Here is a 26,099-nt window from a genome sequence, read left to right as displayed (position 1 = left end):
TGGTAAAAAAAAAAAAAAAAAAAAGAATAAAAGAAAGAAAGAAAGAAAGACAAATATTTTTTATTTTTGTTCAAGTCATTGATTAAATCTTAGAAATAGCTGGCCACTGGTGCACATGCCTGTAATCCTGGAGACTTGGGAGGCTGAGGCAGTAGAATCAGAAATTCAAGGGCAGTCTCAGCAACTTAGTGAGACTCTATCTCAAAATAAAAAAATATAAAGGGCTGGTGATGTAGTTCAGGGGTGGAATGCTTGACTAGCAAGCATGAGGCCCTGGGTTTGACTCCCAGTATTTCCAAAAAAAGAAAAAGAAAGAACTGGATAAAGTTAAGGTGAAATGAGGTAAAAGCCATGGCCCACCTCTAGAGATCTCCTTGCAATCAATATAAAGTCATTGAGACACTTTCTCTTCTAGTAGCGAAGCCTGGAAATGGATTTCTGTTGATCTACTCATGGTCACCCTCTTTACTTTTTCCTGCAAGCCCCCACCTGCCACCTGCGGCTCTCACAGGGGTTTGGATACTCAAACCCTCTTTTGCTCCCCATGCCCTCTCTTATGCGTAGGAGAAGGCTGGCTGCTATAGAGGAGCAGGAGATGGTGTTGGGTGGGTTGAAGGAGGAAGGTAGAGCTGCCAAGGTACCCAGGACAGCAGGCTGAGGCCTGGCTTTGAAGAGTTTGGGAGAAGCAAACGAGGGGGCAGAGCTGAGGTGGGCAAGGATAAGGACAGGTGACTCTCAGGGGTACTTTGGTTTACCTGAGCTAGGAAGCCTGACCCTGGCAGCATGTGGGAGGCTCTTTCTCTGAACTTCTGTTTGTGTTCCCTGCCTTTAGCTGCACATCCTCCTCTTCTGTGGGAATTTGCATTTGTCCCCTTAATTGCGTGCTCTCTGACTGTGGTCAGCTTGACATTTGCATGGGGACTTCCTCATCCTGGGCCCTGAGGGAAGGGGCTTAGCCCCCTCCCCATTGCCTGGGGGAGGGCTCTGGCCTGTCTCTGAAGGGTGGTGTGGTATTCCCCGGGGTGCTTGTGCCTGGACTGGAGACCCTGGATGTCTCTGAGCTGTAGTGCTCTCTGGGCAGGGGTAAGATGGGTCAGGACAGACTGGCCCCCTTCTTTCTTCCCCCATCCCTGCGGTTGGAAAATGGCCCCCCTTCCCCTGTCCCTGGGCTGAGGAAACCTCACAACCTCACTTCTCACTCTCTCCCCAGAAGGAGTTTTGTGTTTTTTCCATCACGTGGTTTCCTGTGGGGCTGGGCATTGTGGGGCTGCAGTTTCCTCCTGGGAAGGGGTTGTACTTCGGGGAAAGGCCTTAGTTCTGCTTTCTGCCTCGATGGCCCCTTTGAGCCCTTTTAAGCCTGGTCTCCCCTGCAGTGACATCATCCTGGGTACCCTCCAGCTCCTGCACCCCTCTCTCCAAGGGTGTTTGTGATCCCCATTTCCCTAGGGGAGTTCTCCTTTCTGACTTCTGTCTCCCCCATGTTTCATGGGGGTGCTTCCTTGGTTTCATCCCTCTAACTATTCTGGATACTGCCTCCTGCCTTTCTGTCTGTCTGAAACTTTCAGAGGTGGACTCTGGATTCAAAGTCTGATTAGAACTCTGTTATTTTTTTCTTTTGGTGTTAGGGGTTGAATCCAGGGCCTTGTGCATGCTGAGTACACATTCTACCATTGTGCTACAGACCTATTTATTTTATTTTGAGACAGGGTCTGGCTAAATTGCTGAGGCTGGCCTCCAATTTGCAATCCTCCTGACTCAGCCTCTTGGGTTGCTGGGATTATAGGCATGTGCCACCATGTCCTACTCTGTGGTTAGAGTTCTTGAGGTTTGACTCTTATCAATTAAGGGCCTGGGGCCAGTTTCCAAATGTTCAGCCTCAGTTTCCTCATCTATAAAATGGGAATAAATGCTACTAATGAACATTCTTATTTTTGAGAAAGTCTTGCTATGTTGCTGAGGCTGACCTTGAACTCTCTATCCTCCTGCCTCAGCCTTCTGAGCATTTGGGACTATAGGCATGGGCCACCTGGCTTTTTCCTCTCAGCATTTTTGTGGGATGGTAACAAATCCAAATATAGTGGTGTTTTTAAAAGCATCTAGCACAGGGCCTGGGCACGTAGAGGGTAGTGGGTACTGATCCCCTCACCCGAGTTTTGAATACTCTGCTCTACCTTCCCTTGGGGCCCTCCTTCCTTCATGCTTCCTTCTCTAGGTGGTACCATGGCCACATGTCTGGAGGACAGGCAGAGGCACTGCTGCAGGCCAAGGGTGAACCTTGGACATTTCTTGTGCGTGAGAGTCTCAGCCAGCCTGGTGATTTTGTGCTGTCCGTGCTCAGCGACCAGCCCAAGGCTGGCCCGGGCTCCCCACTCAGGGTTACTCACATCAAGGTCATGTGTGAGGTAAGGCAGTGGGAGAGGCATCATGCTGGAGCTCCTGTCTGTGTCCAGGGCCTGGGCTGTGGGGAGGGACTGCTTGGGCTTGTATCCAAGGCTATGGGTCCGGGCAGGTAGACGCAGGCCCTGAGGGTTGATCCTACTTGATGCCTCTCAGGGTGGACGCTACACTGTAGGTGGCATGGAGACCTTTGACAGCCTAACAGACCTGGTGGAGCATTTCAAAAAAACAGGAATTGAGGAGGCCTCAGGAGCTTTCGTCTACCTGCGGCAGGTGAGGGGGCAGACCCTGCTGTCTCCTTTCTTCCTCTGACCATTCCCTGGCACGGATTCTGAGATCTCTAATTGCTGACTTCTTACCCTCACCAACCCCAGCCTTACTATGCCACTCGGGTGAATGCGGCTGACATTGAGAACCGGGTCTTGGAACTGAATAAGAAGCAGGAGTCAGAGGACACAGCCAAGGCTGGCTTCTGGGAAGAGTTTGAGGTGTGCAATGAGAACAGCAGGGATGGGATATGGCGGGGGTGGGGTGGGGGGGGGCAGTCACCTGGTGTGGGGTCCCAGGTGTCCCTTGTCTTCTTTAGGCACCTCCAATACTGATCTGCCCCCATAGCATCTCTACCACCAGTCACCCTCTCGGGCCGCTGCTCATTTCCTATTCTCACCTCTCAGAGTTTACAGAAACAGGAGGTGAAGAACTTGCACCAGCGGCTGGAAGGGCAGCGGCCAGAGAACAAGAGCAAGAACCGATATAAGAACATTCTCCCCTGTAAGTTCCAGGCAGTTGCCACTCACCACAAGACTGCTCCTTCCTGAGCCAACCTCCTTGAATGTCTACTCTCCACTCAGAGGGTCCACTTGCCCACCCCCAGCACAGCTCATCTCCCCCTAAGAAGCCTCTTTTCCCAGGAGCCTCCCCATAAGCAGATTGCCTCCAGCTACCACCATCCTCCTTTTTTATGATATGGCGATTGAACCCTGGGGTGCTCTACCACTGAGCTATATAGCCAACCGTTTTTTACAATTTAAAATTAATTATTTATTTGTGGTATTGGGAATTAAACCCAGGGACACGTTATCACTGAACTGCATCCCCAGACCTTTCTACTTTTTCTTTAGAGACAGGGTTTTACTAAATTGCCGAGGCTGGCCTTGAACTTTTGATCTTCCTGCTTCAGCCTCCTGAGTTGCCGAAATTACAGGCATGTACCATCATGCCAAGCCACCTTCATTATGAAGCCTCTTTCTCAAACCCCAGACAGGTCTATCACCTCCCACCTGCAATCCCCTGTGAGCCTCATGGCTTTGAGGCAAGAATGGCCTGTTAGCTTAGGAAGGGTGTGGCCCAGCAGGTGGTAAGTCCTTGGCTGACCCAAGCTATTTTTTTCCTGTCCAGTTGACCACAGCCGAGTGATCTTGCAGGGACGGGACAGTAACATCCCTGGGTCAGACTACATCAATGCCAACTATGTCAAGGTTGGTGGTGTGGGTCATGTGGGAGCAAAGGCTGGACCCTGGGAGTTCTCTGTCCTGTGGGGGCTCCAGGATCCAGAAATACCTGGGCAAAGCCAAAGCTGATGTCTAGGGTGGGGGAGGGTGGAGTGGTACCGGGCCTGTCCGGGCCATGGGGCTCACAGTCCTAGATTATGTTTCTCTGCACTTGCATCCAGAATCAGCTGCTAAGCCCCGATGAGAACTCTAAGACCTACATCGCCAGCCAGGGCTGCCTGGAGTCCACAGTCAATGACTTCTGGCAGATGGTATGGCAGGAAAACACCCGCGTCATCGTCATGACCACTCGAGAGGTGGAGAAAGGCCGGGTAGGCGTAGCCCTGTGCCATCATGCTAGTGCCCGAATTCCCTCCGTAGTACTTGTTATTCACCACCATAAAACCAAAGAAAGTTTAGATGCGAGGGTGTAAAAGTGTCTCAAGGGCAAGAGTCAGATGCTTGTTGGGAAATTGAAGTCTAGAGACAAAGTCTCTACTATACACTGTGACTCTCAGACTCCTACTTTCAACCTTGGACCCTTGTGAGCTCTTGACTCAGACTTTAAGGATGGGGGATGCAGCTCAATGGTAGAGCACTTGCCTATTATGTTTAGGCCCTGAATTTAATCCTCAGTACCACACACAGATACATAAAATCATGTGAGACTCAGACTTTAAACTGTCCTTAGGGGCTGGGAATTAGAATGCTTTCCTAGCATGTGTGAGGCCTAGGGTTGAATCTCTAGTACTGCAAAAAAACAAAACAAACAAACACAAAACTGCTCTCCTTAATGTGTGCTAAGGCAAACATCCCTCTTACCTTTTCCTCCCCTGCCCTTCTGTCTACTCTCTGTGCTACTTCCAGTCTCTCTGGAGCCTGCTCCCTCCCTCTAAACTCCTCTTTTATGCCGTAGTCAAAATGATTCCATCCCAAAACAAACTGGATCAAGTTGTTTCCTCTTTGAAATTTCAAAGGCTGCCAGTTGCCTCTGGGATGAAGTCATATTTGAAGGCTTGGTGGCTTCCCTCCAATTGCCATACTTCCCTATAATACACCTGCCTCCAAACAGACCAGGCTCTTTCAGGTACCCATGAATTGCACAAGCTCTTTTTTTTTTGGCCTGGAATTACTTTCTCTTTTTATATGACCTCTGCCTGGCAGAGATCTCATATTGGAGGACCCACTCAACTGCTACCTCCTTGTGACACCATCTTGGATTGCCTCCCTACCCATAGGGAGAATTAACCTCTTCCTCAGCCACACTCCTGAGCAGCACACTGTTCCCCTGTTCCCCTGTCTTTCTGTGAGCTCCTAGGGGCACCGGGGCTTGGATGGTGTCTTACTTGATTTTTGTTTTTTTGCAGTGCTAGGAATAGAATACCCAGGGCCACCCACATGCTAAACCTACTCTTTACCACTAAGCCACATGCATCCTGCTTCTTGTGTTGTAACTCCAGCCCAGTTTACACAGCCTCAATGGGTATTGAATGAAACGTAAGGTCAAGTGGCTGGTCAGGTCACACCACCTGTAGGTAGCTGGTTTGAGATTGGATCCCAGGTCTTCTGACCCTCAGCCAGCTCATCCATTCATTCAACAATGTCTGGGCCAGCATCAGGGACTCAAGACTTAAGAGTGGAATCCAGAATAGCCCCAGGGCTCTGCTTCTTGTGTCTCATTCTCCATTCCCCATTCTCCATTTTCAGAACAAATGTGTCCCCTACTGGCCAGAGGTACGCACTCAGCGTGTCTATGGACCCTACTCTGTGGTCAACTGTGGAGAGCATGACACAACAGAATACAAACTCCGTACTTTACAGGTCTCCCCGCTGGACAATGTGAGTGTCATCAGGCCCTGCACACTCCCAGAGCCCCTCCTTGGACTCATTCTCTCTTCTGGGTGTGTGGGATGAGGCAGGATGGGGTGTTACATAGGAGCAGGGGGCACTGACCCCATGTCCTTGACCCAGGGGGACCTGGTTCGGGAGATCTGGCACTACCAGTACCTGAGCTGGCCTGACCATGGGGTCCCCAGTGAGCCTGGGGGTGTCCTCAGCTTCCTGGACCAGATCAACCAGCGGCAGGAAAGTCTGCCTCATGCAGGGCCCATCATTGTGCATTGCAGGTGAGAATAATAACGGCAACGACAGTGGTAATAAAAATAACAGCTGGGAAGCAAATAGAGCTAAGAAAGTGCCTACACTGCTGCAAACTCATTGACTGTCTCCCCCAGCCCCAGCCTCTCTGGGTTCCCTCCTGGCTTTAGACATGTGGGTGGATCTAGCTGCAACCAGTCCCACTACTGGCTGGGGGTGCCTTCCCCAGAGACCTCCCTGAAGGTGCCATCTAGTCTACCCCTGCCAGATACAGATGAGGAAGCCAACTCTGTGACTTGCCCAGTCACCAGCTGGTCAGTGGGAGAGTCTAGACTGCTGTAGCAGACCTGGGTCCTGGCTGCCTGTTTTTTCTTGGTTCTCCTCAGCCAGTTTCTTCTTTACCTTCCATTTGGGATCAGTATGACTCCATGACCCTTGTCTTTTTCTATTTGTAGCTCTGGGGACTTGGGCTTCTTCACCTTCACTGTTTTTTCCCCTTCCCCAGCCAATGCTCCCATCTTGGCCCCAGAGTTGTGTCAGTGGGTAAGGTTTTTGGGATGGGCCCATGCACCCAGAGCTCTTCTGAAGATCCTTATGTTCATATGGAGGAGACTTGTTCCCGTACTGGCTGAGACAGAGAAATAGGGTTCATCCAGGAGGAGCAGGGGTTCTTCAAATGAGCCTACCCCATTGGCCTGGCCTGGATGTTGGGAGGCAGTAGATACGCAGTCCTGGACAAAGGCTGCTTATTTAAATTCTGGCTCCTTCATTTATCAGCTGTGTGTTCTTGGGCAAATTACTTAATTTTTCTGATGCTCAGATTTCTTGTCTGTAAAATCAGGCTCATAGGGTTGTCATGAGACTTAAATGACATCCTATCACTACATCTGGAATACTCTAAACTCTCCAAAAATGGGGGCTGTTGACAGTTTAGTAACTCATGTTGGGCAGGGAATGGGTAAAATGGGAACCTGCTTTGTCCTCTTCCCTTCCTGTTCCCTCCATGTGACCCCAAGCCTTTAGGGCCTCAGACTTCCTCCTTCCTACTAGCAATGGTTTGTTCTGGGACAGGGCTGGGTGGGCTGAATGTGGAGGTACCCCCATGCTGTCTCAGCCAGGCTCTGTCTTCTGCCCTCCCACAGACAGGTCCATCCCCAGAGCTACCCCTCCTATTGCTACCCGCTCCCCCATTCTTGAAATCCCCAAAGTCTTTATTTAGACATTACAGGAAGGAAGTGGGTGAGGGGGGGTTATTTTTGACAATCTGGGTTTGAAATTAGACAGACTCAGGGCACCAGCCTGATGGGCCCAGCTATGGGTGGGCCTCAAGGTCACCAGGGACTGTTTTGTCAAGGGCAGGCACCGGCAGAGTGTGCAGGAGAAGGGAGATTTCCTACTGCACTGCTGACCCCAGTGGTCCCTGTACCCTGCTGTCCCAAGAGCTGCCCATAGCCTACTGCCAGGGTTTAAAGAAAAAGGGAAATGAAGCTCACGGAAAGAAGAGGCAGATGTCACTCCCCCCCCCCCTTTTTTGTTTTTGCAGTGCTGAGATTGGAACCCAGGCCTTTTGCATGGGAAGCTATACCCCTGGCCAAATGTTACTCTTAAAAGGCAGGATGGGGAAGGGTCCAGACTGCCTGAGGACAATAGTGGGAGCTGGGGGTCCTGGATCTCCAGGGGTGGGGGCAGCCAGCAGTCAGGAATGAGATGGAGCAGGATGTAGAGGAGTGGAGTGCTGAGAGATGGATGTGTCTGGAGGCCCCAGCCTCAGCAACCCAGGCCCTTGCCAGCGAATCCTTCAGCTGAGGTGGAACCATGGGTGCAGAGCGGGGCACATCTGCACTGGCTTGCCTAGTGGCTCTGGGCACATTACCTCAAGTGGCTGGAGCTTCAGGCTCTTTACATCCTGGCTAGGGATGGGGCTGAGCCCATGGCTCCCTGCTTCTGGGGGAGGGGCTGGCTGGACCTCTGATAGCTGCCCTTTCTCTCTGTAGCGCGGGCATTGGCCGCACAGGCACCATCATTGTCATCGACATGCTCATGGAGAGCATCTCCACCAAGGGTGAGGGGCACCTGGGGGAGCAGGTGGGCATGCCTGGTGGGGACAGGGAAGCCTCTTGGCCTCTGCCTGTACCTAGGCCTGAGGTCTAACCACTATCCCTACCCAGGTCTGGACTGTGACATTGACATCCAGAAGACAATCCAGATGGTTCGGGCGCAGCGCTCAGGCATGGTGCAAACAGAGGCTCAATACAAGTTCATTTACGTGGCTATTGCCCAGTTCATTGAAACCACCAAGAAGAAGTTGGAAGTCATTCAGGTGCATGCAGAATGGGGTCACTTGGGGTCACAGGGGAGAGTAGGTGTCACCTGGTCCTACTGGGATCACTGCTTTCCCTCCATACCTCTGCCCACAGTCCCAGAAGGGCCAGGAGTCAGAATATGGAAACATTACCTACCCCCCGGCCATGAGGAGTGCCCATGCCAAGGCTTCCCGGACTTCCTCCAAGTGAGTGACCCCTCCCTGCCACCTCCTAGCATCTTCTCCATTCTCCTGCTCAGCTTGAGCCTCCGCCTCTGGAGAGGACAAGGGTTGCAGTTGGAAACACTTGGGTTGAAGTTCAAGCTTGGTTTTCACTACCTCTGTGCATAAGTATTTCCTAAGTGCCCACCATGTGTGGGCTTGTGCCAGGTGCCAACAATGTATGAGATGTGTTCTTTGCTCCCTTGGGAGCAGTGAAGGGACAGTGACCAGGTCGCCTTGCTTACCTGGCTTCAGTTTGCTCACTTGTGAGATGGGGTGACTGGAGGGGACTATGGGTGCCAAGTCACCCTGCACTCTCCTAAACCACATCCACTGCCCTTATATGTCCACCCCTACCACAGACACAAGGAGGATGTGTATGAGAACTTGCACAGTAAGAACAAGAAGGAGGAGAAAGTGAAGAAACAGCGGTCATCAGACAAGGAGAAGAGCAAGGGTTCCCTCAAGAGGAAGTGAGCTGGGCATCATCCAGAGGTGGCCATGGTATGGCCCCTTCTGTGTGGACTCCTCCCTGACCCCTCCCCCGCCCACTCCCCTGTCTCCAAGGATGAATGGGGTGGCTGGAGCCTCACCCTGCCCTTCCAGCATGTTCCCAGACCTTTTCCCTGTTTCCCTCCCCTTGTTCCATCCACACTGTGACATCTTCCTCCCTTTTCTCTGCAGCCTCAGGCCTGATCCGTGCAGATGACTGAACCCACTCATGCCAGAACTTAGGACCCCTATTCTATCGTAATTTAAATGGCTGTGCCCCTATCTCCCTCTCCCCTCTCCCTGTATATAGCTCAACAAGGCTCCAGGTAGAGCCAGGTTCTTCTATTCTTGTAAATAAACCTCTGAATCACTATGTGTTGACTGGACTGTGTGTCTTCCTTGCCCAGTGACTCTGGATGGGAGGGGCCAAGGTGGTGTTTTGTGCCTTCAGGGTCAGACAGATTCCTGGTTCTGCATACGGCTTCACATGGGCATGAGATCCAGTGTGAGTTTCCTTGGTCTCCTTTCTTCCTTTTTTCAGGGGCGACCAGAGGTTGAAACTGGGGTGCTTTGCCCCTGAGCCACATCCCCAGCCTTTTTTTTTTTTTTGTACTGGGGATTGAACCCAGGGTCGCTTAACCACTGAGCCACATCCCCAGCCCTGTTTTGTATTTTATTTAGTGTCAGAGTCTCACTTGAGTTGTTTAGGGTCTTGCTAAGTTGCTTAGGCTGGCTTTGAACTTGTGGTCCTCCTGCTTCAGCCTCCAGAGCCACTGGGATTACAGGCGTGTGCAACCACACATGGCCCCAGCCCTTTTATTTATTTATTTTTAGTAGATGGACACAATACCTTTGTTTTATTTATTTTTATTTTTGTGGGGCTGAGAATTGAAACCAGTGCCTCATAGATGCTAGGTAAGTGCTCTACCACTGAGCTACAACCCCTGCCCTTATTTTTTCTTTTGAGGCAGGATCTCTCTAAGTTGCTCAGGGCCTCACTAAGTTGCTGAGGCTGGCTTTGAACTTGTGATTCTCCTGCCTCAACCTCCTGAGTTGCTGGAGTTTTAGGCATGTGCCAACACACCCAGCTCTTTCTTTCTTGTTGGTGCTGGGATAGAATCCAAGGCTTCTAGTGTGCTGGGGAGGTGCTCTACCACTTAGCTATACCCCCAGCACTCTTTTTAAAATTGAGTGTGATCCTAATTCTTCTGCCCTCCCCAGGGTGGTAGTGAAGATCATTGAGATAATGGATGATGATAACAATGACAACAATAATTCATTAAATGCTGGCCATGTGCCCAAGCACTGTTTAAGAGACTGCACAATTAATTCACTCTAGGTGCCTTTTTATTTTGGTGATGAAGATGGAACCCAGGGCCTCCTACATGCTAAGCCAATGCTTTACCTGTTTGCTGCCATACCACAGCTCTCAATCTAGGTACCTTTGACATTTTACGGTGGAGGGAACTGAGGAACAAAGATCAAATAAATTGCTTAGGTTCACAGGACTACTGGGCTATGAAGCTCAGATTTTTAATGCAGCCTTTCTGGCCCCAGAGCCCACCTCCTTATCCTGAAGATGCATCTGGAAGTCTTTCTAAGAGGGACATAACACAATCTGCTGCTGGCTTCCAGATTCAAGAACTAAGATTTTCAGGAAGGGCTAGGAAGCATGAACTTCATCTGGGTCAAGAAGGGTAAAGAGGGGTACACAGGATCCTGTGAAGCTAAAAAGGGCCCAGGCACCCCCTATTACGAAGGTCACCATGGCCCTCACCCTCTTGGGCAGTTTGCATAGCAGGATGACTCACAGACCTGTTTATTATTTTGTCCCCTTTTCCTTCCAAAGTGGAATTCCTTTATTTAAAACCCAAGTCTCCTGGGGGGTTGAAATAGTGAGTCACACTTGGGGAAGAACCGGCCCCCACCACTGGAAAGGCTAAGGAAATGGGGTGGGTCTTGAGGCACACAGGTTGAGTGTCCAGTATATCACAGGCACAGAACCAGTTCTCTGGGGATGATGGTGACATGATGGTTTCTGTCCTCTGGAACTCAGGAGGTTAGTCAGGGAGACAAATCTTGAAGTAGTTCACAAACCAAATAATTACTGGCAGGTGCGGAGGAGGCTGCACAACAAAGAGAGCAGACCTGGCTCAGCGACTGAGCCACACAATAGCTCCCTGGAGCTGTGGCCCTCCAGGGGGTGGGTGGGTGGGGCCATTACCTGTGGGCCTCAGGGCCCTGTGCCCAGCAACGCCTGAGCGGCACGGAAGAAAGGCAGGTCCCACCCCTCTAAACTGCCCCTGGGCTAACTGCCCTTGGTTTGGGACTTGGACTCTGCCTGCTGTGAGGTGGGTCTGTGAGAATGAGTGCAGCATGAATATTCCTCCTCCCAGGACTGCTGGTAAACAGCTCTATGCTTTAATCAAAAAGGTCAAGCCAGCTGGGTCCTCTAGTGGGGCTGGAACCCCAACACCAGGGGTGAAGACTTGGAGGCACCTGCCGGGACCTGCTGGGACCTGCCTTCCTTTCACAGGCCGGACAGGGTCTCCTCTCTCCCCTCTCCCTCAGGGGTTGCCCAGCTCAGGCCAGCACTGCACTAGGGCACAGTCCAAACCCTGCTGAGCTGACCCCTCACTGACCTCAGGGATTCTAGTCCTCCAGGTCTGGCTGTGGGCAGGGTCAGAGGCCTCAGAGGAGGGGGGTAGGCCTGAAGACGTAGCCATGGTGGAGAGAGGACTTAAGGAAAGTTTCTTCCTTTATTCCCTTGGAGACTGGGGAGAGAATAGGAAGGTAGGAGGAAACAGGCCACCAAGCCAGAGTGAAAGGCCTAGTGGGTGGCCAGGCCTCAGAGGAGGTGACTGTGGCTGATGCTGGGAGAGAAGGAGTTAAGACGGTGAGGGGGGCAGCCTATGGCAGGAGGACACACCTGTGCGCAGGGCGGCGGGCGGGGCCCAGGTGAGGCGCTGGTGCTGCTTGGCAGGCAGAGAAGGAAGAAGGAAGAGTGGAAGCCAGGGCTGGCTCTAGGGCGTTGAATCGGGGCTTTGACGCTCCTTCTTCTCCTCTCCTCGGCACCCACATTCTAGGGGGCAGGCGGGACTGGTGACAGGTAAAAGCCACCAGGCAAGGGGTCCTGGGGCTGAGTTAAAACTGTAGAGTGGGGGCTGAGGGCCAGTGAATTGGGGTGTGTTGGGGGCAGGGACAGGCTGTAAGGGTAGCAGAGGAAGGGGCTCAGAAGCGGAGAACAGAAGGACAAGGGGCTGCTGAGGTCCTGCCGGGGCCCTGGCAATCTTAACCACTCAGGGTGGGGCTGGTGGTGGGCAGCAGGGATCACCCGGAAGTATCCCCAGGGACACGGGTAGTGGGGGGATGGGAACCAGGGATCTGTAGCTTCTCAGCAGAGAGTGTGGGGCTGGGCCTGATGACTGGAGGTGGGCACGCTGGGTGGGGGCCCTCGTCTTACCCAGCAGTGTTTGGGTGGTTGGGAGTCTCTAATACTGCCGGGTAATGATGGAGGCCCCTGACCCTATGTTTGTTCCCATCCATCCATCCGCTCAGGTCTGGGGGGGGGGCAGCTGGTTGTGACCCCACCCCCACCCACATAACCTGGAAACCCCATGTCTTGAGCTGAGGGTGCTGCAGGAGGGGTGGCTCTTGGTTGGCTGATTGCCCACTGAGGGAACACAATGGCTCCAGCCCTTGTCCAATCCCAATGTGTTATCCAGCACTCACTGCTGACCTTGAGTTTGGGATTGGCTCTTGGTCTCTCAGGAGGCCTCAGCAGGCTTGCAGCCAGGGTCCCTGTAGCAACTGGTCAACTGTAGCCTGGAGTTCCATGTTGGCCGGCTCTGGGTCCATCTTCCAGTACAGTGTTGGATGGTCTTTGTGAAGCTCCTAACACTGTCTGGTAAAGATGGCCCCCGGGTTGGTTCTTTCAGCAATGACTTTCCTGGAGCTCTGAAGACCATGGAGGCCTCCTGATTGACAAGCTATGAACCTTTCCCCTTTTGATGAGGGTGTAAATGATTAGGAAAAGGGGAACAATGGAAAGGGAAACAAAATGGCTGCCCCTGGTGCAGCAGCAAGATTTGGAAATATACTTATTCCCCATTCCCCAGATACCTCCATTGTCCTCCCACTTTGGGAACTTGAAAGAAATGAAGTGTGAATGGTAACAGGTGGATGACTAATCCAGGTCCCTTGACCTTTTTTTTTTTTGAATCTTTTTTAGAAAAACTTTTATTCGTAAGTTTTAGGTGGTCACAATATCTTTACACTTATATGGCGCTGAGAATTGAACACAGTGCCTCCTGCATGCTAGGCAGGCACTCTACCACTGACCCATACCAGCTCCTCCCTTGACCTTTTATCCGTAAATCTTACCTTAGGGAGAGTGGCTGCTACTTCAACTTCACCTCCCTTTCCTTTCTCGACATTTAACCCTCAGGGCATGGAGAAATTGTCTACTTCTTTCAAAACCCTAAAGGCTGAAGACCCGCCCCTTTTGACCCTATTAAAGTTTACTTTCTCCTCTACTATGCATCTTGTCATTCCTTTATCCCCAGTGTTGTCCCCCAAAAGGACAAAGGACAAGAGTACGGATATAGTGGGATTAGGTATAATAAGCAGACTTCATTTTATTGGTGCTTGAGATCCAGTGAAGGCTGTCTTGGGAAATGTGAGACAGCTTCTCAATGGATTAAAACCAGGCTGCTTTTCTGATGGGGCTCCAGAGCTGCAGGAGTGGGAAGCCCACCTTTATAGGTCAGGATTTCTCTGCAAATTGCACCTCACACCTTGTAAAATTCAAAGTTGCAGGTAGCCCACAGCAGGCAACACAACCCACTGGGCTTTTGAATGTTGCTGAGGTCCCTTGTTGGTACTCATGATCTCCCCACAATTCCACAGAGGTCTGTTACCAAGGAAGCAGCTCCCCTTGGGGTCATCAGATTTTTAGTTTGGCTCAGCAAAACAACAGCTGCTCTAGCCTTAAAAAAGGAGATGTTGATAAATAAATGGGGGTGGTGTGGTAGACATGGAGGGCAGGGTGGTGGGTGTAGCTGGGCCTCTGGATCTGAGGCCTGCTGCTCCCAGCTTTGGAGCAGATTGGTGGGTTTGGAGAACCTAGGCCAGACTCCTTGCGCCCTCTGCTGGCAGATAAGAACTTGGAGCACAGGCATGATTGGATACATTTGCTTCCCTCCCACATGACGCAGACACCTAAAGCCTTAACTTTGGCTTAAGTAATAAAAATTTATTGAGAATTCCTGGTATGGTGGTTATCTCCTCCCAGCTGAGGGAGGGAACAACACTGTAGGAAATCACTGAGAAATCACACACTGTCCCAAACCCCCTGGCCAACACAGGGAGAAAGAAAGTCATTCCCCTAAGAAGGGCTGGTCTTCAGTCTTCCTTAATCCAAGAGGGCCTCAAGAGGATGGGTGCAGAGGGGACCATCACATGATATTGGGGTTGGGGTATGCTGGACCCCTAGCTGGTTCCTCAAAAACTGGAGGAGAAATACATCTGCTTCCTCCCTGGGGTAGAGTTCTTCTCATCAGGCTCATTTCTTACCCTTGATGAGGCTGTCACTGGAAAAATGGGACAGATGGATGACATTACTGGAGATATAAATGTGAGATGCAGAATATTCCAGGTCATTCCCACCTCTCCTGATTGAGGGTCTGAGGGGGAGGGTGGTGACTTAGGGGAGGTAGTAGGGCTAGTTAGTGGTAGTAGGGCAGGTACTGGGAGAAGATGAACTGCAGGACCCCCCCCCCCCCAAAATAAGGACACAGCAACAACTTACCTTCCTCTGTGGACACCAGACCATGAGGTAAACAAGACAACAGAGAAAAAGAGAAATGCAGGTGATTTAATGACTTCAGACCCCAGTCAGCTCCAAACCCTTTGCTCCCAAAAGCAGACCACAAATTGGGTAGAGGTTAGGATCTCAGGCTCATGGAAGACTATTCTCTGCTCTTTCCTTTCCTTACACGTTTCCATGTACCAGAGCAGCTGTTGACCAATTCTATGGGTAAGAAAGGAACTACCAACTCCCCCACTTTTTTCGTGGTACTGGATATTAAACCCAGGGGCTCTCTATTGAGCCATATCCCTAGCTCTTTGGATGTATTTTTAAAATCTTGAGAGAGCATCTTGCTATCCTAGAACCTGCAATCCTGAGTCAGTCTCTTGAGTAGCTGAGTCACAGGCATGTGCCACTGTACCTGGCCAGCCACCCCCTTTTCTAATTTTGAAAAAGTATCAAGAGTCACAAGTAGCTGTAATAGGCTCCAGAGCCCAAGGAACCCCAGACTCAAGCCCCATGTTCTCTGTGACATCACACTGTGCAGCCCTATTCTTACCGGGTAAAACTTTCATCCTGTAGGTTCAACACAAGGTTATCAGCCGTGAGATAGATACGATTTTGTGATGTGGCGATCTGCAGGGCAGCAAGAAAGACAAATGGGGGCATTAGTAAAGACCTCGACTCCTGTCTTTGTGATTCAACAGCTACTAAATGGAACATGTGTGGCTGGGACAGAGATATAGCAATGAGCAATGACTATGATGTACTAATACTGTAACAGGAATGAACAGAAGATCAGGGAAGCGGTGGGCAATTAAGTGTCAAGAGAAATCAGTTTGAGTAGAAACCTGAATGAGATGCAGGACTCTCACACTTACCGTCTTGGAGATGTTCTGGGCAGCCCGTATCTTACGAAGCTTGATGTAGCCAGGATTCTTGCTCAGTGCTTCTCCAAGGTGAGCAGGGAAGGGTTAAGTGTCCACACAAGATGAGATCTCAATCCCTGGCCCCATCTTTACTACTCTCATGCTAGTCCTCCTCTGGGCTGTCAGATCCAAGGTTGTGCTCACATGGCTGGTGCCCATCCCATCTTTGGCCCCTACCTGTGGGCCTCCCTGTAGGCTACTGCCAAGAACTCGGGGCAGCAGCAGACATGAGGGCAAGGCCAGCAGCGCTCTTGATCTGGCCTTACAGCAGGGAGCCAGGACTCAGGTTTCCCCACCAAGATTTCAGATCCCATCTGTACCTACCTGCCCCCCACCCAGGAGCCAAGGGTCAGAGAGCACAAAGTCACATTCGCCTTATTCTCATCAGCCGGCCCTTGAGGAAGGATGGGGAAAGCAGGGTGCCTGGGGTCAGGCCAAGGATATCATCTTGGCAGCCTCTGCTTCACCCTCAGCCTGCACAATCTTCTGCCGTTGTTCCTGTTTTGCCTTTTCCACCAAGAACTGGGCCCGCTGGGCTTCCTGCTGAGCTGTGGTGAGAAAGTCAGGGGGTCACAGTGAGGTAAGGATCCCTAACCTTGGATAGATCTGTCTGGTTTCTGTTTTCAGAAGCCCCTGCCCCACTCCTCTTGTGACTCACCCACTTGTTTGGCTTCTACGGCAGCTGTGTACTCCCGGCTAAAGCTCAGCTCCGTGATGGCTACATCATCCAGGATAAGGCTGAAATCCTTGGCCCTTTCTGTCAGCTCCCTGCGGATCAACAGGGATACCTGGAGGCAGTGGTGGGGATGGGAATGAAGGGGTGTTGAGAGGACTGAAGAACTGGAAGGAAGGCTGTATTGCTGTGCCCATTTAAATACCAGATCTCCTGGTATGGCAATTGGCCTACTCTCAGTTCCTGAGACACTCACTAGAACACCTGAATTGGAAAGACTTGGTTCAATCTATTCATTTGATAGATTAGATGGCCTCCCAGAGGTAATATGATTGTCCCAGGTCACAATGACTCCTAAACCTTCACTCTCCAATATGTGTCTCCTTAGCTTCTTGCCAGGCAAACCTGCAACACAACGCATTATTTCCTCCTATGCTTCCTTCATAACACTGATTGCTACTGAGTTCTATGTCCTACAGTGGCAACTAGTATAGCTTTTATGTGGATATGGAACTAGATTCTAATAAGATATTTTTCATGGTCCCTAGTACTCTGGGTCTGGGAGGGAAATGCTGCCACCATGCAGATGGTGATGGGAGCCAGACCTGAGCCCGCTGGGTGATCAGCTGTGATGCATTGAACTTGGCCACCACACTCTTGAGCACCTCGTTGACAATGGATGGTAATACTCGCTCCTCGTAGTCTAGCCCGAGGCGCTGATACATGCTGGGGAGCTCTTGGGCATTGGGTCGAGACAGCACACGCAGGGAGATGTTCACCATCTGCAGGTCTGAGGGAGAGGTCAGCAATGCCTGGTCAAGGTCAACCCTCCCCTCAAACATTTTCTTTTCCATGTGCTTCCATCTATGCCTAGTATACAGCCTAGCACTTTCCTGGGGCAGAATAATAAAGTTGTGAAGGAAGATGCTACATAGCACATGTGAAGTGTATACTTGTCCACTGGGGACCTACAACTCCTCCATTAGTAAAGCTTACTTCTATTTTTACCACTGAATCTTGAGCAACCTCTTAAGGTAGTTTATCATGCAGCATCATGATAAACTGTCTCTTTTTACTAGACTAGTAAGAATTGATAAGGATTGTTTTAAGAATCTTATTCCCAGGGCTTAGTGAACAAATAAGTGATACACACTTAAAAAAAAAAATAAAGAAGCATATCACCAGTTATATTGAGTTAACATGCCTCAGTGTAAATGTGTCTCTCTCTGAATGAGGCAGGGGCCAGCAGAATCTCAAAGGCACAGCTTCTAACTAAGTAGTCTGTAAAGAGAGGAGTCATACTTCTTCAGGACAGGGCATATCAGTAAATGTAACTGGATATAATTAATAAGTCAAAAAAAATAAGAAAATGCTTTAATAAAAGGCTTTGACTTAGGCACTATGACAAAAATGGGACAAAGTTCGGAAGTTTATGTAACAGATAAGGAACTATTAATAAAAAGAAAAACATGCAAACATCCTACCTGTTGGAATGTACTGCTTTAGCCCCAGGAGGCAGGCACTTTTGCAGATGTGGAAACCAAGACCTAAAAGACCCCACCCACACTACCATCTTTCAGTCTCCCGGTTCACTTTAGTTATATCTTCTGCCATGTGACTTCCAGTTGCCCACACTTACCTTTGGAGCCTGTAGGGGAGGAGATTTTTCGGGGTCTGGCCCGAATGTCATATATAATGGGGTATTGGAACCAGGGAATCCTGAAGGGAAGAGGATAGGGATAGGAATTAGGAAACTGAAGTTTCATTGGTTTCCCCTCACTGTAGTGGCTTGCTCCTTCTCTCAACATAATAGTTTATGCGTTGCTAGAGTATTGGCAGCCAACACTGTCCTGGGGTGATTAAGGGAAAGAGCAGTGCTGAATCCTGATGCAAGTCCTACTAGTCCTTGGTGGGTCGTGTCAAGGGTGAAGGGTCAGTGTGCTCTGCTCACCATTACCTGAAATGAAGGCCCTCGGCCAGGATGGTGTCCTGCTGTACGCCACCGATCCGATTAAAGAAGATGGCTCTGTGCCCGCCTTCCACTGTGGAGAGAGGGATAGGAATAGGACTAGGCCGCTGCTCAGAGTACGTGCGCGGCTCAGGGTACGTGTTCGGTTCAGGTGAGGCAGGGTGAGGGAGCTAGGTGAATGTGGACAGCTGGAGAGACAGGGCAGGGGGCAAGGGTCTGGGGATTCCAGCGAGCGGGAGGAAGCTGCTCACCAGTGAACACGGATTCTCGGACGCCGTAGGCCACGGCGCCAGCCCCCAGCAGCAGCTTCAGCGCCGTGCCCATGCCCCGGGGCCCGGCGGGCAAGCGTCCCGCTAAGTCCTTCAAATTCTGGGCCATATCTGATTCTGAGGGCGGCAGCACCGGAGGTCAGGAGGGGGTGCCCGCCGGTCACTACCCCACTCCAGTTTGGAGATCACAACCAGCACACGAGGGCCCGGAGCAGAAGAGCTCGCGGGAGAAAGGGCACCGGAAGTGCGCTCTCTTCTAAACCCTCCCCTTTTGCTTACAGCGGACCCGAACTTCGCGCACAGGAATCACGCATCCGGAAGCTCCTCCCCTTTTTGGAACCCTGCTGACCCGGACTTCAAGCCCTCGCCGTTTCTGAGCGCCCACTTTCAAAATGGCATCCGGCAGGAAGTTTGCGATTCTGACGAGCTCGAGGTGCTAGTTAAAGACGTTAGCACGACTTCCGGGCTGGTTGTAAAGATGGCCGCGCCCAGTGATGAGTTCCAACCTCGTGAGCTGCGCTTTGGCGAGCAGGAGCAGGACTGGGATGCTGTGGCTCCTAAGAGGCCTCGACTCGGGGCAGGAAGCAAGAGTGGAGGTCGTAGGCTCATTGTGGTGTTGGAAGGGGCCAGTCTGGAAACCGTCAAGGTAGTTTGGAACAGGTAGACATATAAGCTGGGTCTCCGTGGGATTTAGGGAGGATGGAGAAAGAGTTGAAGGATGGTTCACCTAGTAGGTAGTCTCTGGTTTCACATTCTGTGTTGCAATACCAATTTTCTTCTGCTTTTCTTGACTCCCACTCCCACATTCTTGACTCTCACCTCCTTGATTCCATTTGTTTACCAAGATTACCTAATATAAAATCAACTCAAGTGAGGCGAGATCGTCTATCGCAGCCTCCTACATCCCAAAGGAGAAAGGTAGTTACTGTAGCCTAGGTTGTCCAACCTTTTATTGCTAAGGACTTAATCTTTAATTTCGTTAAAGGATTTCTGCTGTCATCTGTTTCTATCTACCTCGAATACTGCCTGGACCAATTAATTTAATACATTTTTATTTATTTTTTACCATCATTTATTTATTTCTCTCAACGGAATAAAACTTAAAGTNCGATCCTCAGCACTACATACAAACAAAGATGTTGTGTCCGCCGAAAACTAAAAAAAAAAAAAAAAAATTAAAATTCTCTCTCTCTCCGTTTTTAAAAAAAACAAAAACAAATTTGTGATCCTCTTTGCCTCAGCCTCCCAAATTGCTGGGATTACAGGTATGCACCACTGCATCTGGTGAGGCTGGGTCTTGCTAAGTAGCCCAGGCTGGCTACTATTTGTGATTCTCCTGCCTCTGCCTCCCATGTGCTCCACCATGCCTGGCTTCTGTAATTCATATTTTTTTCCTCTCCAGATTGAACCCAGGGTGTTTTACCACCAACCTACATCCCTAGCACCCCCCCACCCCGCATAATTTTGAGAAAGTTTCTTATTGCCCAGGCTGGCCTTCTACTTGGAATCCTTCTGCCTCAGCTTCCCTGAGTCACTGAGATTATAGGTGTTGTCACTGTGACCATGTCCCAGCCCTTTTTGACTGTGTCTTCCTAAATTGTCCAGGCTAACCTCAAATGTAATATATATTTCTACCCTAACAGGCTCTTCTTTCTCAGTAATTACCTACTAGCTTTCTGGCCTATTAACTATTCTTTTTTTTTGGTACCAGGGATGAATCCAGGGGCTGTCTCTTATCCACATATAGATGTGTATAAGAGACAGGGGCATATCAGTAAATGTAACTGGATATAATTAATAAGTCAAAAAAAATAAGAAAATGCTTTAATAAAAGGCTTTGACTTAGGNTGCTCGCCAGGCATGCGTGCGGCCCAGGTTTGATCCTCAGCACTACATACAAACAAAGATGTTGTGTCCGCCGAAAACTAAAAAAAAAAAAAAAAAATTAAAATTCTCTCTCTCTCCGTTTTTAAAAAAAACAAAAACAAATTTGTGATCCTCTTTGCCTCAGCCTCCCAAATTGCTGGGATTACAGGTATGCACCACTGCATCTGGTGAGGCTGGGTCTTGCTAAGTAGCCCAGGCTGGCTACTATTTGTGATTCTCCTGCCTCTGCCTCCCATGTGCTCCACCATGCCTGGCTTCTGTAATTCATATTTTTTTCCTCTCCAGATTGAACCCAGGGTGTTTTACCACCAACCTACATCCCTAGCACCCCCCCACCCCGCATAATTTTGAGAAAGTTTCTTATTGCCCAGGCTGGCCTTCTACTTGGAATCCTTCTGCCTCAGCTTCCCTGAGTCACTGAGATTATAGGTGTTGTCACTGTGACCATGTCCCAGCCCTTTTTGACTGTGTCTTCCTAAATTGTCCAGGCTAACCTCAAATGTAATATATATTTCTACCCTAACAGGCTCTTCTTTCTCAGTAATTACCTACTAGCTTTCTGGCCTATTAACTATTCTTTTTTTTTGGTACCAGGGATGAATCCAGGGGTGCTTAACCATTGAGCTACATCCCCAGCCCTTTTTTATTTTTTACTTAGAGACAGTTGCTTAGGGCCTCACTAATTTCTGAGACTGGCTTTGAACTTGCAATCCTGTCTCAGCCTCCTGAGCTGCTGTGATTAGAGTCTTGTACTACCTTGCCTGGCCTAGCCTATTAACTCTGAATGTTAATTTTGACATCTGTCATGTCAGGCTATCCCATATAACTGTAATTCGCAAATGTGAAAAGCTTGTTTGTGTCAGCAGTATTTGAGAATGCAGACTCACACTAGACTGCCTGGGTTCAAATCCTTTTGGCTACTAGTTGTGTGGCATTAGGCAAATCATTTTACTTAATTGCTTTATATAGTCCATGGGGATAATAATGATTAGAAGGACTAAAGGAATTAAAAACATAAAGTGTTTAGAATAATGTCTGGCATTGGAGTAAGTTGTTAATATTATTTATTCCAGATTACTTACTGAGAAGTTTATGGCCAAATTAAAATTCATAAAGCAAACTCTAGAAGCATTTGGGCTAAGTTGTCAACAGTGGTACTTCAAGGGTGATGTAGAATTCATAGCTGGTGGAAATCTTCATCAGACTATATTGTCAACTTTTGTCTTCAATGTACTGACACCTGTTGTTTCTTCCAGTCTTATTTGAGGCTGTTCTATTTATTTCTATATTCTAACCTCATTTACTTTAAGTTCTTTGAAAGCACCAAGTTCTCTTATTCCTTGAGGCCATTGAACATATTGTTCTTTAATTGCAAGCTCCCTTGGTCAGCTTGTTGCAAAAGTGATTTCTACTTTTATCTGTTTATTCACTTAATTATTGAGTTTCTGCTGATCATGGTGTCACATGCTAGAATACCAGCAATTTGGGAGACTGAGGCAGGAAGGTCACAAGTTTGAGGCTACACTCAGCAATTTAATGAGAACTTTTCTCAAAATTAAGAAAAAACAAACCATAAAAAAGGGGCTGGGGATTTAGTGATTTGAGTGTCCCTGGGTTCAATCCCCAGTACAAAAAAAAAAAAAAATCTTGAATTTTTATGATGCTGCTCATTCTTCTGTTATTAGGTTAAACCAAGGAATTGCAGGTTGTTTTATTACATTCAGGGAAAGAGATGAATGAATGATAGAAGAATTTCAACATCTTTATTTTTACCTATCTCTAATATCTTTTTTTGGTACTGGGGTTTGAACCCGTGGGTGTTCTACCATTTAGCTACACATGCCAACACGTTTTTAAGTTTTATTTTTTAAAGATTTTTTTCATTGTAGTTGGATACACTACTTTTATTTTTATTCATTTATTATTATGTGGTTCTGAGAATTGAACCCAGCATATGCTAGGCAAGTGGTCTACTGCTGAGCTATAACCCCAGCCCTTAAGTTTTTTTTTTAAAGAAAGGGTCTTGCTGAATTGTGCAGGTTGGTCTCAAACTTGTGTTCTTCCTGCCCCAAACTCACAAGTCACTGGGATTATAGGTGTATGTCAGCATGCCTGGCTTTCAATACCTTTTACAGTCAAGACACCTGGTATTCATTCTCTTTATTCTAGTCAGTGATTTTTCAAGCTCACCAAAAAGTTACATTGTGAGCCAGTATACACAATGAACTGTATGACACCAAAAGTTTCATAAATCATTATGTGAAATATTTTGACCCCCCCCCTCCTTTTTGGTAGTACTAGGGATTTAACTCAGGGGTGCTCTAACATGGAACTATATGCCCAGGTTTTTATTTTGCAACAGCGTAGGTTGCCCAAGCTGGGCTTGTACTTGCTGTCCTCCTGCTTCAACTTCTATAGTAGTGGGGATTACAGGCGCCACCCACCCAGCTACTTTGATGTTTCTATTCTGTTTCACTGAAAGAACAAAGTCGCTGGTTAAATTCTAATGGATTGAAACTGGATTAGTCTGTTTAAGAGGTTCTTCTTCAAGGTATCCCATGGCTTCAGTTTTTGGTTCTTTGTTCTTTCTTCATGCTTACTCTTTGTGACATTTCTGTTTTTTATTGTGCATGCTGAGCAAGTGCTCTGCCACTGAGCTATACCCCTGGGCCATTGTTATTTAGGCTGTTCAAGTGATTTCAGAATCTACATCCCTCTTCCCATAAACTTGCAATTATTTGAGATGCAACAGGTGTAGTCCAACTCTTTTTTTAAAAATCATACTTCTAATTGGTCTTTTTTCACATATACATAAAATTAGAGTAATATTTGAGGCATTTCCATTGTGCTCCTCTTACTCCAGAATTCCTTCTGGCTTTATGCTTGATACATAAGCAGTGTCATATAGAATCCCAGTCTTTCAGTGCCTCTGTTCTCACTTTTCCCCAAATAATGTTTCTGCTCTTTCTTGATTCTTTTTTTTTTTTTAATTTTTGTAGTTATAGATGGGCAGAATGCCTTTTTAAAAAAAATTTTATTTTGTATGTGGTGCTGAGGATTAAACCCAGTGCCTCATGCAGACTAGGCAAGTGCTCTGCCACTGAGCTACAGCCCCAGCCCCTTTCTCAATTCTCTTTTATGTCTTTACTCATGCCAGTCAAAAACTAGGAGTGAGTAACCCTTCTAAATTGTTTTACATCTTAGAAAAGTGTTCCTTGACTTCCTATCAGTAGGATTTCCACATTAACTTCTGTTCACATTTGTAGCATATGCACTTAATCCATGTTTGTTTTAAGTAAACTGAGGGTAGAGGTTATGTATTGTTTTCCCCAGAACATACGTATTGCTTCTGTGATAAACATAAGCTTTCAGCCTTCTTCAATAACCTAATTCCTACCTGGTTCTAGAGTGGCCTTCCTAATAACTGCAGTTTTACAATTAGATTTAGTGTAGATTATAGGTTGTGCCCTTCCTCCCTTTCTCTTCTAAGATCTGTTATTTAGGGAGGTATGTATGTAAATGTGGCTGCACAGTGATCCCCTGAAGGACTTGCTGGGCCCCACCCCCAGAGTTTCTGACTTCATAGGCATTAAGTAGGCCTGAGAATTTGCCTATTGAACAAGTTTTCAGATGATGATGCTGGTTCAGGGACCACACCTTGAGAATGACTATGCTAAATAATAGAAGCTTCTGTTGCTGTATCACGTTCTCTGTTCTTCAGGTAGGAAAGACATATGAGCTACTCAACTGCGACAAGCACAAGTCCATGTTGTTGAAGAATGGACGGGATCCTGGGGAAGTGAGACCAGACATAACCCACCAGGTAACTAAAGGGATAAAGCTCACAGCCTTTTCAACTTTTATATTGAATGTAAGGCAGCTGAACGATGTGTCTCTTTAGCCTTCACTGTGCCTTGGTTTCTGTCTTCCTCAGAGCTTATTGATGCTGATGGACAGTCCCCTAAATAGAGCTGGCTTGCTGCAGGTTTATATCCACACACAGAAGAATGTGCTGATTGAAGTGAACCCACAGACTCGAATTCCTAGAACCTTTGACCGCTTCTGTGGCCTAATGGGTGAGAAGCCTTTGGATTTAAGTTCAGAATGAAGTTGGCAGTAGTGAAGAAGGGAGGAAGAGGAAAAGGGAGAATGAAATGTGGCATTATTCAGTGAGGGAAGAGGGATGTGACTAATGCCAGGACAGGCTCGTGTTATTTTTCCACATTCATGGAAATTCTACTCTCCTGTTTTTTGTTTTTTCTTTTCTTTTTATATTCTTTTTTGAGTTGTAGATGGACACGGTACCTTTATTTTTTAATTTTTATGTGGTGCTAAGGATCGAACCCAGTGCCTGACACACTTTGGCTCTGCCACTGAGCCAAAACCCCAGCCCTACTTTCCTATTTTTTGTAGTAGGTTCCTGGCTGAGCAAAAAAGGGAGATCTGAACCTCTCACGACCTACTGGTTGTATGCCTGACAGTCGTTTTTTTGTAACATTTTAAGAGTACAGTCTGGGGATATAAAGGGAACATAGAACTCGTCTTAGCTGTGGGTTTTTCTGGTTGTGTCACTGGTAGGAGTAAACCTAACTCTGAACTTTCTCCTCTTCTAGTTCAGCTTTTACACAAGCTCAGTGTACGAGCAGCTGATGGTCCCCAGAAGCTTTTGAAGGTGAGGTCTTAAACCTACTGTTTGGAGGTGGGGTTCTGGGACTGTTATTGGGGCTGATTTTTCTGTTTTTCTTTAGGTAATTAAGAATCCAGTGTCAGATCACTTCCCAGTTGGTTGTATGAAAATTGGCACTTCATTTTCTGTTCCAGTCATCAGTGATGTGCGACAACTGGTGCCTAGGAGTGACCCTATTGTTTTTGTGGTGGGGGCCTTTGCCCATGGCAAGGTAAGGTCTGGGCTTAACCCTTAGATTCTTCATAGAGTTGGAAGCTCAGTACAGAATTCCAAGAGCAAGCACTTAGCAAGTGTTCTGCCCATGCCAGTTCCCCAGCCTTGACAATCCTTGTTCTTATAAAATGAGAAATAGAGGGTAGCAACACATCTAGAAGACAAATGGTGGTTCCAATTCCTGCCTCAGTGTATCCTTTGAGGATTGCTGGCATATTTGTAACAGACAAAGCTAGCATCTTCTTCGTTCTTTTTAGAAGTCTGATATTAAACACACTGGTGAAATATTAGCTGAGCCATTTTTCCTGCCCTGAAGAAGGGCCGAACTTGCTATGGAGTGACTATTGACCAGATTCTTCTCTCCTAAGGTCAATGTGGAATATACAGAGAAGATGGTGTCCATGAGCAACTACCCTCTTTCTGCTGCCCTCACCTGTGCTAAACTTACCACAGCCTTTGAAGAAGTATGGGGGGTTATTTGACAGTAGCAGAACCTAGTTCTGAAACAAAGGACTATTGGCGTTGTACCCCTCGACTCTGTTGACTGCTGCTGCACTGAAGACTGTGGAGTTTGGGGAAAACATTGCTGTATATTTGCTCTTCTTTATCCTATAAATACTGTTTTTTGCAAATCTTGTTATATCTACTTGGATGAACTGTTTG

General features: G+C 48.2%; 4 protein-coding genes and 1 non-coding gene across 7 annotated transcripts in view; 2 read left to right on the top strand and 3 right to left on the bottom strand.

The window, feature by feature from the left end:
• Positions 1–9,375, top strand: part of Ptpn6 (protein tyrosine phosphatase non-receptor type 6) — a 19,391-nt gene extending 10,016 nt beyond the window's left edge. For 2 of the 3 annotated variants that reach the window (XM_015500661.2, XM_015500662.2), the window contains exons 4-16: positions 2,213–2,402; positions 2,554–2,670; positions 2,772–2,885; positions 3,072–3,168; positions 3,796–3,875; positions 4,070–4,219; positions 5,595–5,726; positions 5,859–6,013; positions 7,979–8,046; positions 8,153–8,304; positions 8,402–8,493; positions 8,871–9,012; positions 9,193–9,375. In XM_015500661.2, coding sequence (XP_015356147.1) covers positions 2,213–2,402; positions 2,554–2,670; positions 2,772–2,885; positions 3,072–3,168; positions 3,796–3,875; positions 4,070–4,219; positions 5,595–5,726; positions 5,859–6,013; positions 7,979–8,046; positions 8,153–8,304; positions 8,402–8,493; positions 8,871–8,985 — 1,462 coding nt within the window. In that variant the 3' untranslated portion in view covers positions 8,986–9,012; positions 9,193–9,375. Of the gene's footprint in view, positions 1–2,212; positions 2,403–2,553; positions 2,671–2,771; positions 2,886–3,071; positions 3,169–3,795; positions 3,876–4,069; positions 4,220–5,594; positions 5,727–5,858; positions 6,014–7,978; positions 8,070–8,152; positions 8,305–8,401; positions 8,494–8,870; positions 9,013–9,192 lie in introns of all 3 variants that reach the window. The other variant, XR_007342108.1, reaches the window with a different exon arrangement.
• A 4,858-nt stretch (positions 9,376–14,233) lies between these two features.
• Phb2 (prohibitin 2) lies at positions 14,234–18,963 on the bottom strand. The gene is made up of 10 exons (XM_015500658.2): positions 18,632–18,963; positions 18,369–18,453; positions 18,051–18,130; positions 17,017–17,201; positions 16,397–16,526; positions 16,183–16,286; positions 15,691–15,768; positions 15,369–15,445; positions 14,810–14,815; positions 14,234–14,591 (listed from the first exon to the last, which is right to left on the bottom strand). Exons 1-10 carry the CDS (start codon positions 18,756–18,758, stop codon positions 14,564–14,566), a joined length of 900 nt encoding a protein of 299 aa, XP_015356144.1. The 5' UTR covers positions 18,759–18,963; the 3' UTR covers positions 14,234–14,563.
• LOC125611909 lies at positions 15,859–16,130 on the bottom strand. Its single transcript, XR_007342155.1, has one exon. It is a non-coding gene; the product is annotated as a small nucleolar RNA U89 (small nucleolar RNA).
• A 105-nt stretch (positions 18,964–19,068) lies between the features above and the next one.
• Emg1 (EMG1 N1-specific pseudouridine methyltransferase) lies at positions 19,069–26,068 on the top strand. The gene is made up of 6 exons (XM_015500659.2): positions 19,069–19,295; positions 24,258–24,359; positions 24,471–24,612; positions 25,150–25,208; positions 25,285–25,434; positions 25,805–26,068. Exons 1-6 carry the CDS (start codon positions 19,128–19,130, stop codon positions 25,916–25,918), a joined length of 735 nt encoding a protein of 244 aa, XP_015356145.1. The 5' UTR covers positions 19,069–19,127; the 3' UTR covers positions 25,919–26,068.
• Lpcat3 (lysophosphatidylcholine acyltransferase 3) overlaps positions 20,511–26,099 on the bottom strand; it is a 48,875-nt gene continuing 43,286 nt past the window's right edge. Inside the window, exon 13 of the mRNA XM_048787579.1 lies at positions 20,511–20,574. The gene's annotated coding sequence lies outside the window, so the exon portion shown is untranslated. The remainder of the gene's footprint in view (positions 20,575–26,099) is intronic.

This window comes from Marmota marmota, unplaced genomic scaffold (assembly GCF_001458135.2).
Source record: "Marmota marmota marmota unplaced genomic scaffold, marMar, whole genome shotgun sequence".
Classification (NCBI taxonomy): domain Eukaryota; kingdom Metazoa; phylum Chordata; class Mammalia; order Rodentia; family Sciuridae; genus Marmota; species Marmota marmota.
This window is presented reverse-complemented; position numbering and strand designations above follow the sequence as displayed.

Bases quoted from the DNA above. Each gene is read 5' to 3' on its own strand.
- Phb2 (XM_015500658.2), bottom strand. From the start codon at position 18,758: ATGGCCCAGAATTTGAAGGACTTAGCGGGACGCTTGCCCGCCGGGCCC. The intron at 17,202-18,050 runs GTAAGTGTGGGC...CCTCTCCCTCAG, and splicing joins CTCCCCTACAGGCTCCAAAG to ACCTGCAGATGGTGAACATC. The intron at 16,287-16,396 runs GTGAGTCACAAG...TTCTCACCACAG, and splicing joins CGTAGAAGCCAAACAAGTGG to CTCAGCAGGAAGCCCAGCGG.
- Emg1 (XM_015500659.2), top strand. From the start codon at position 19,128: ATGGCCGCGCCCAGTGATGAGTTCCAACCTCGTGAGCTGCGCTTTGGC. The intron at 19,296-24,257 runs GTAGTTTGGAAC...TCTGTTCTTCAG, and splicing joins CCAGTCTGGAAACCGTCAAG to GTAGGAAAGACATATGAGCT. The intron at 24,613-25,149 runs GTGAGAAGCCTT...CTCCTCTTCTAG, and splicing joins CCGCTTCTGTGGCCTAATGG to TTCAGCTTTTACACAAGCTC.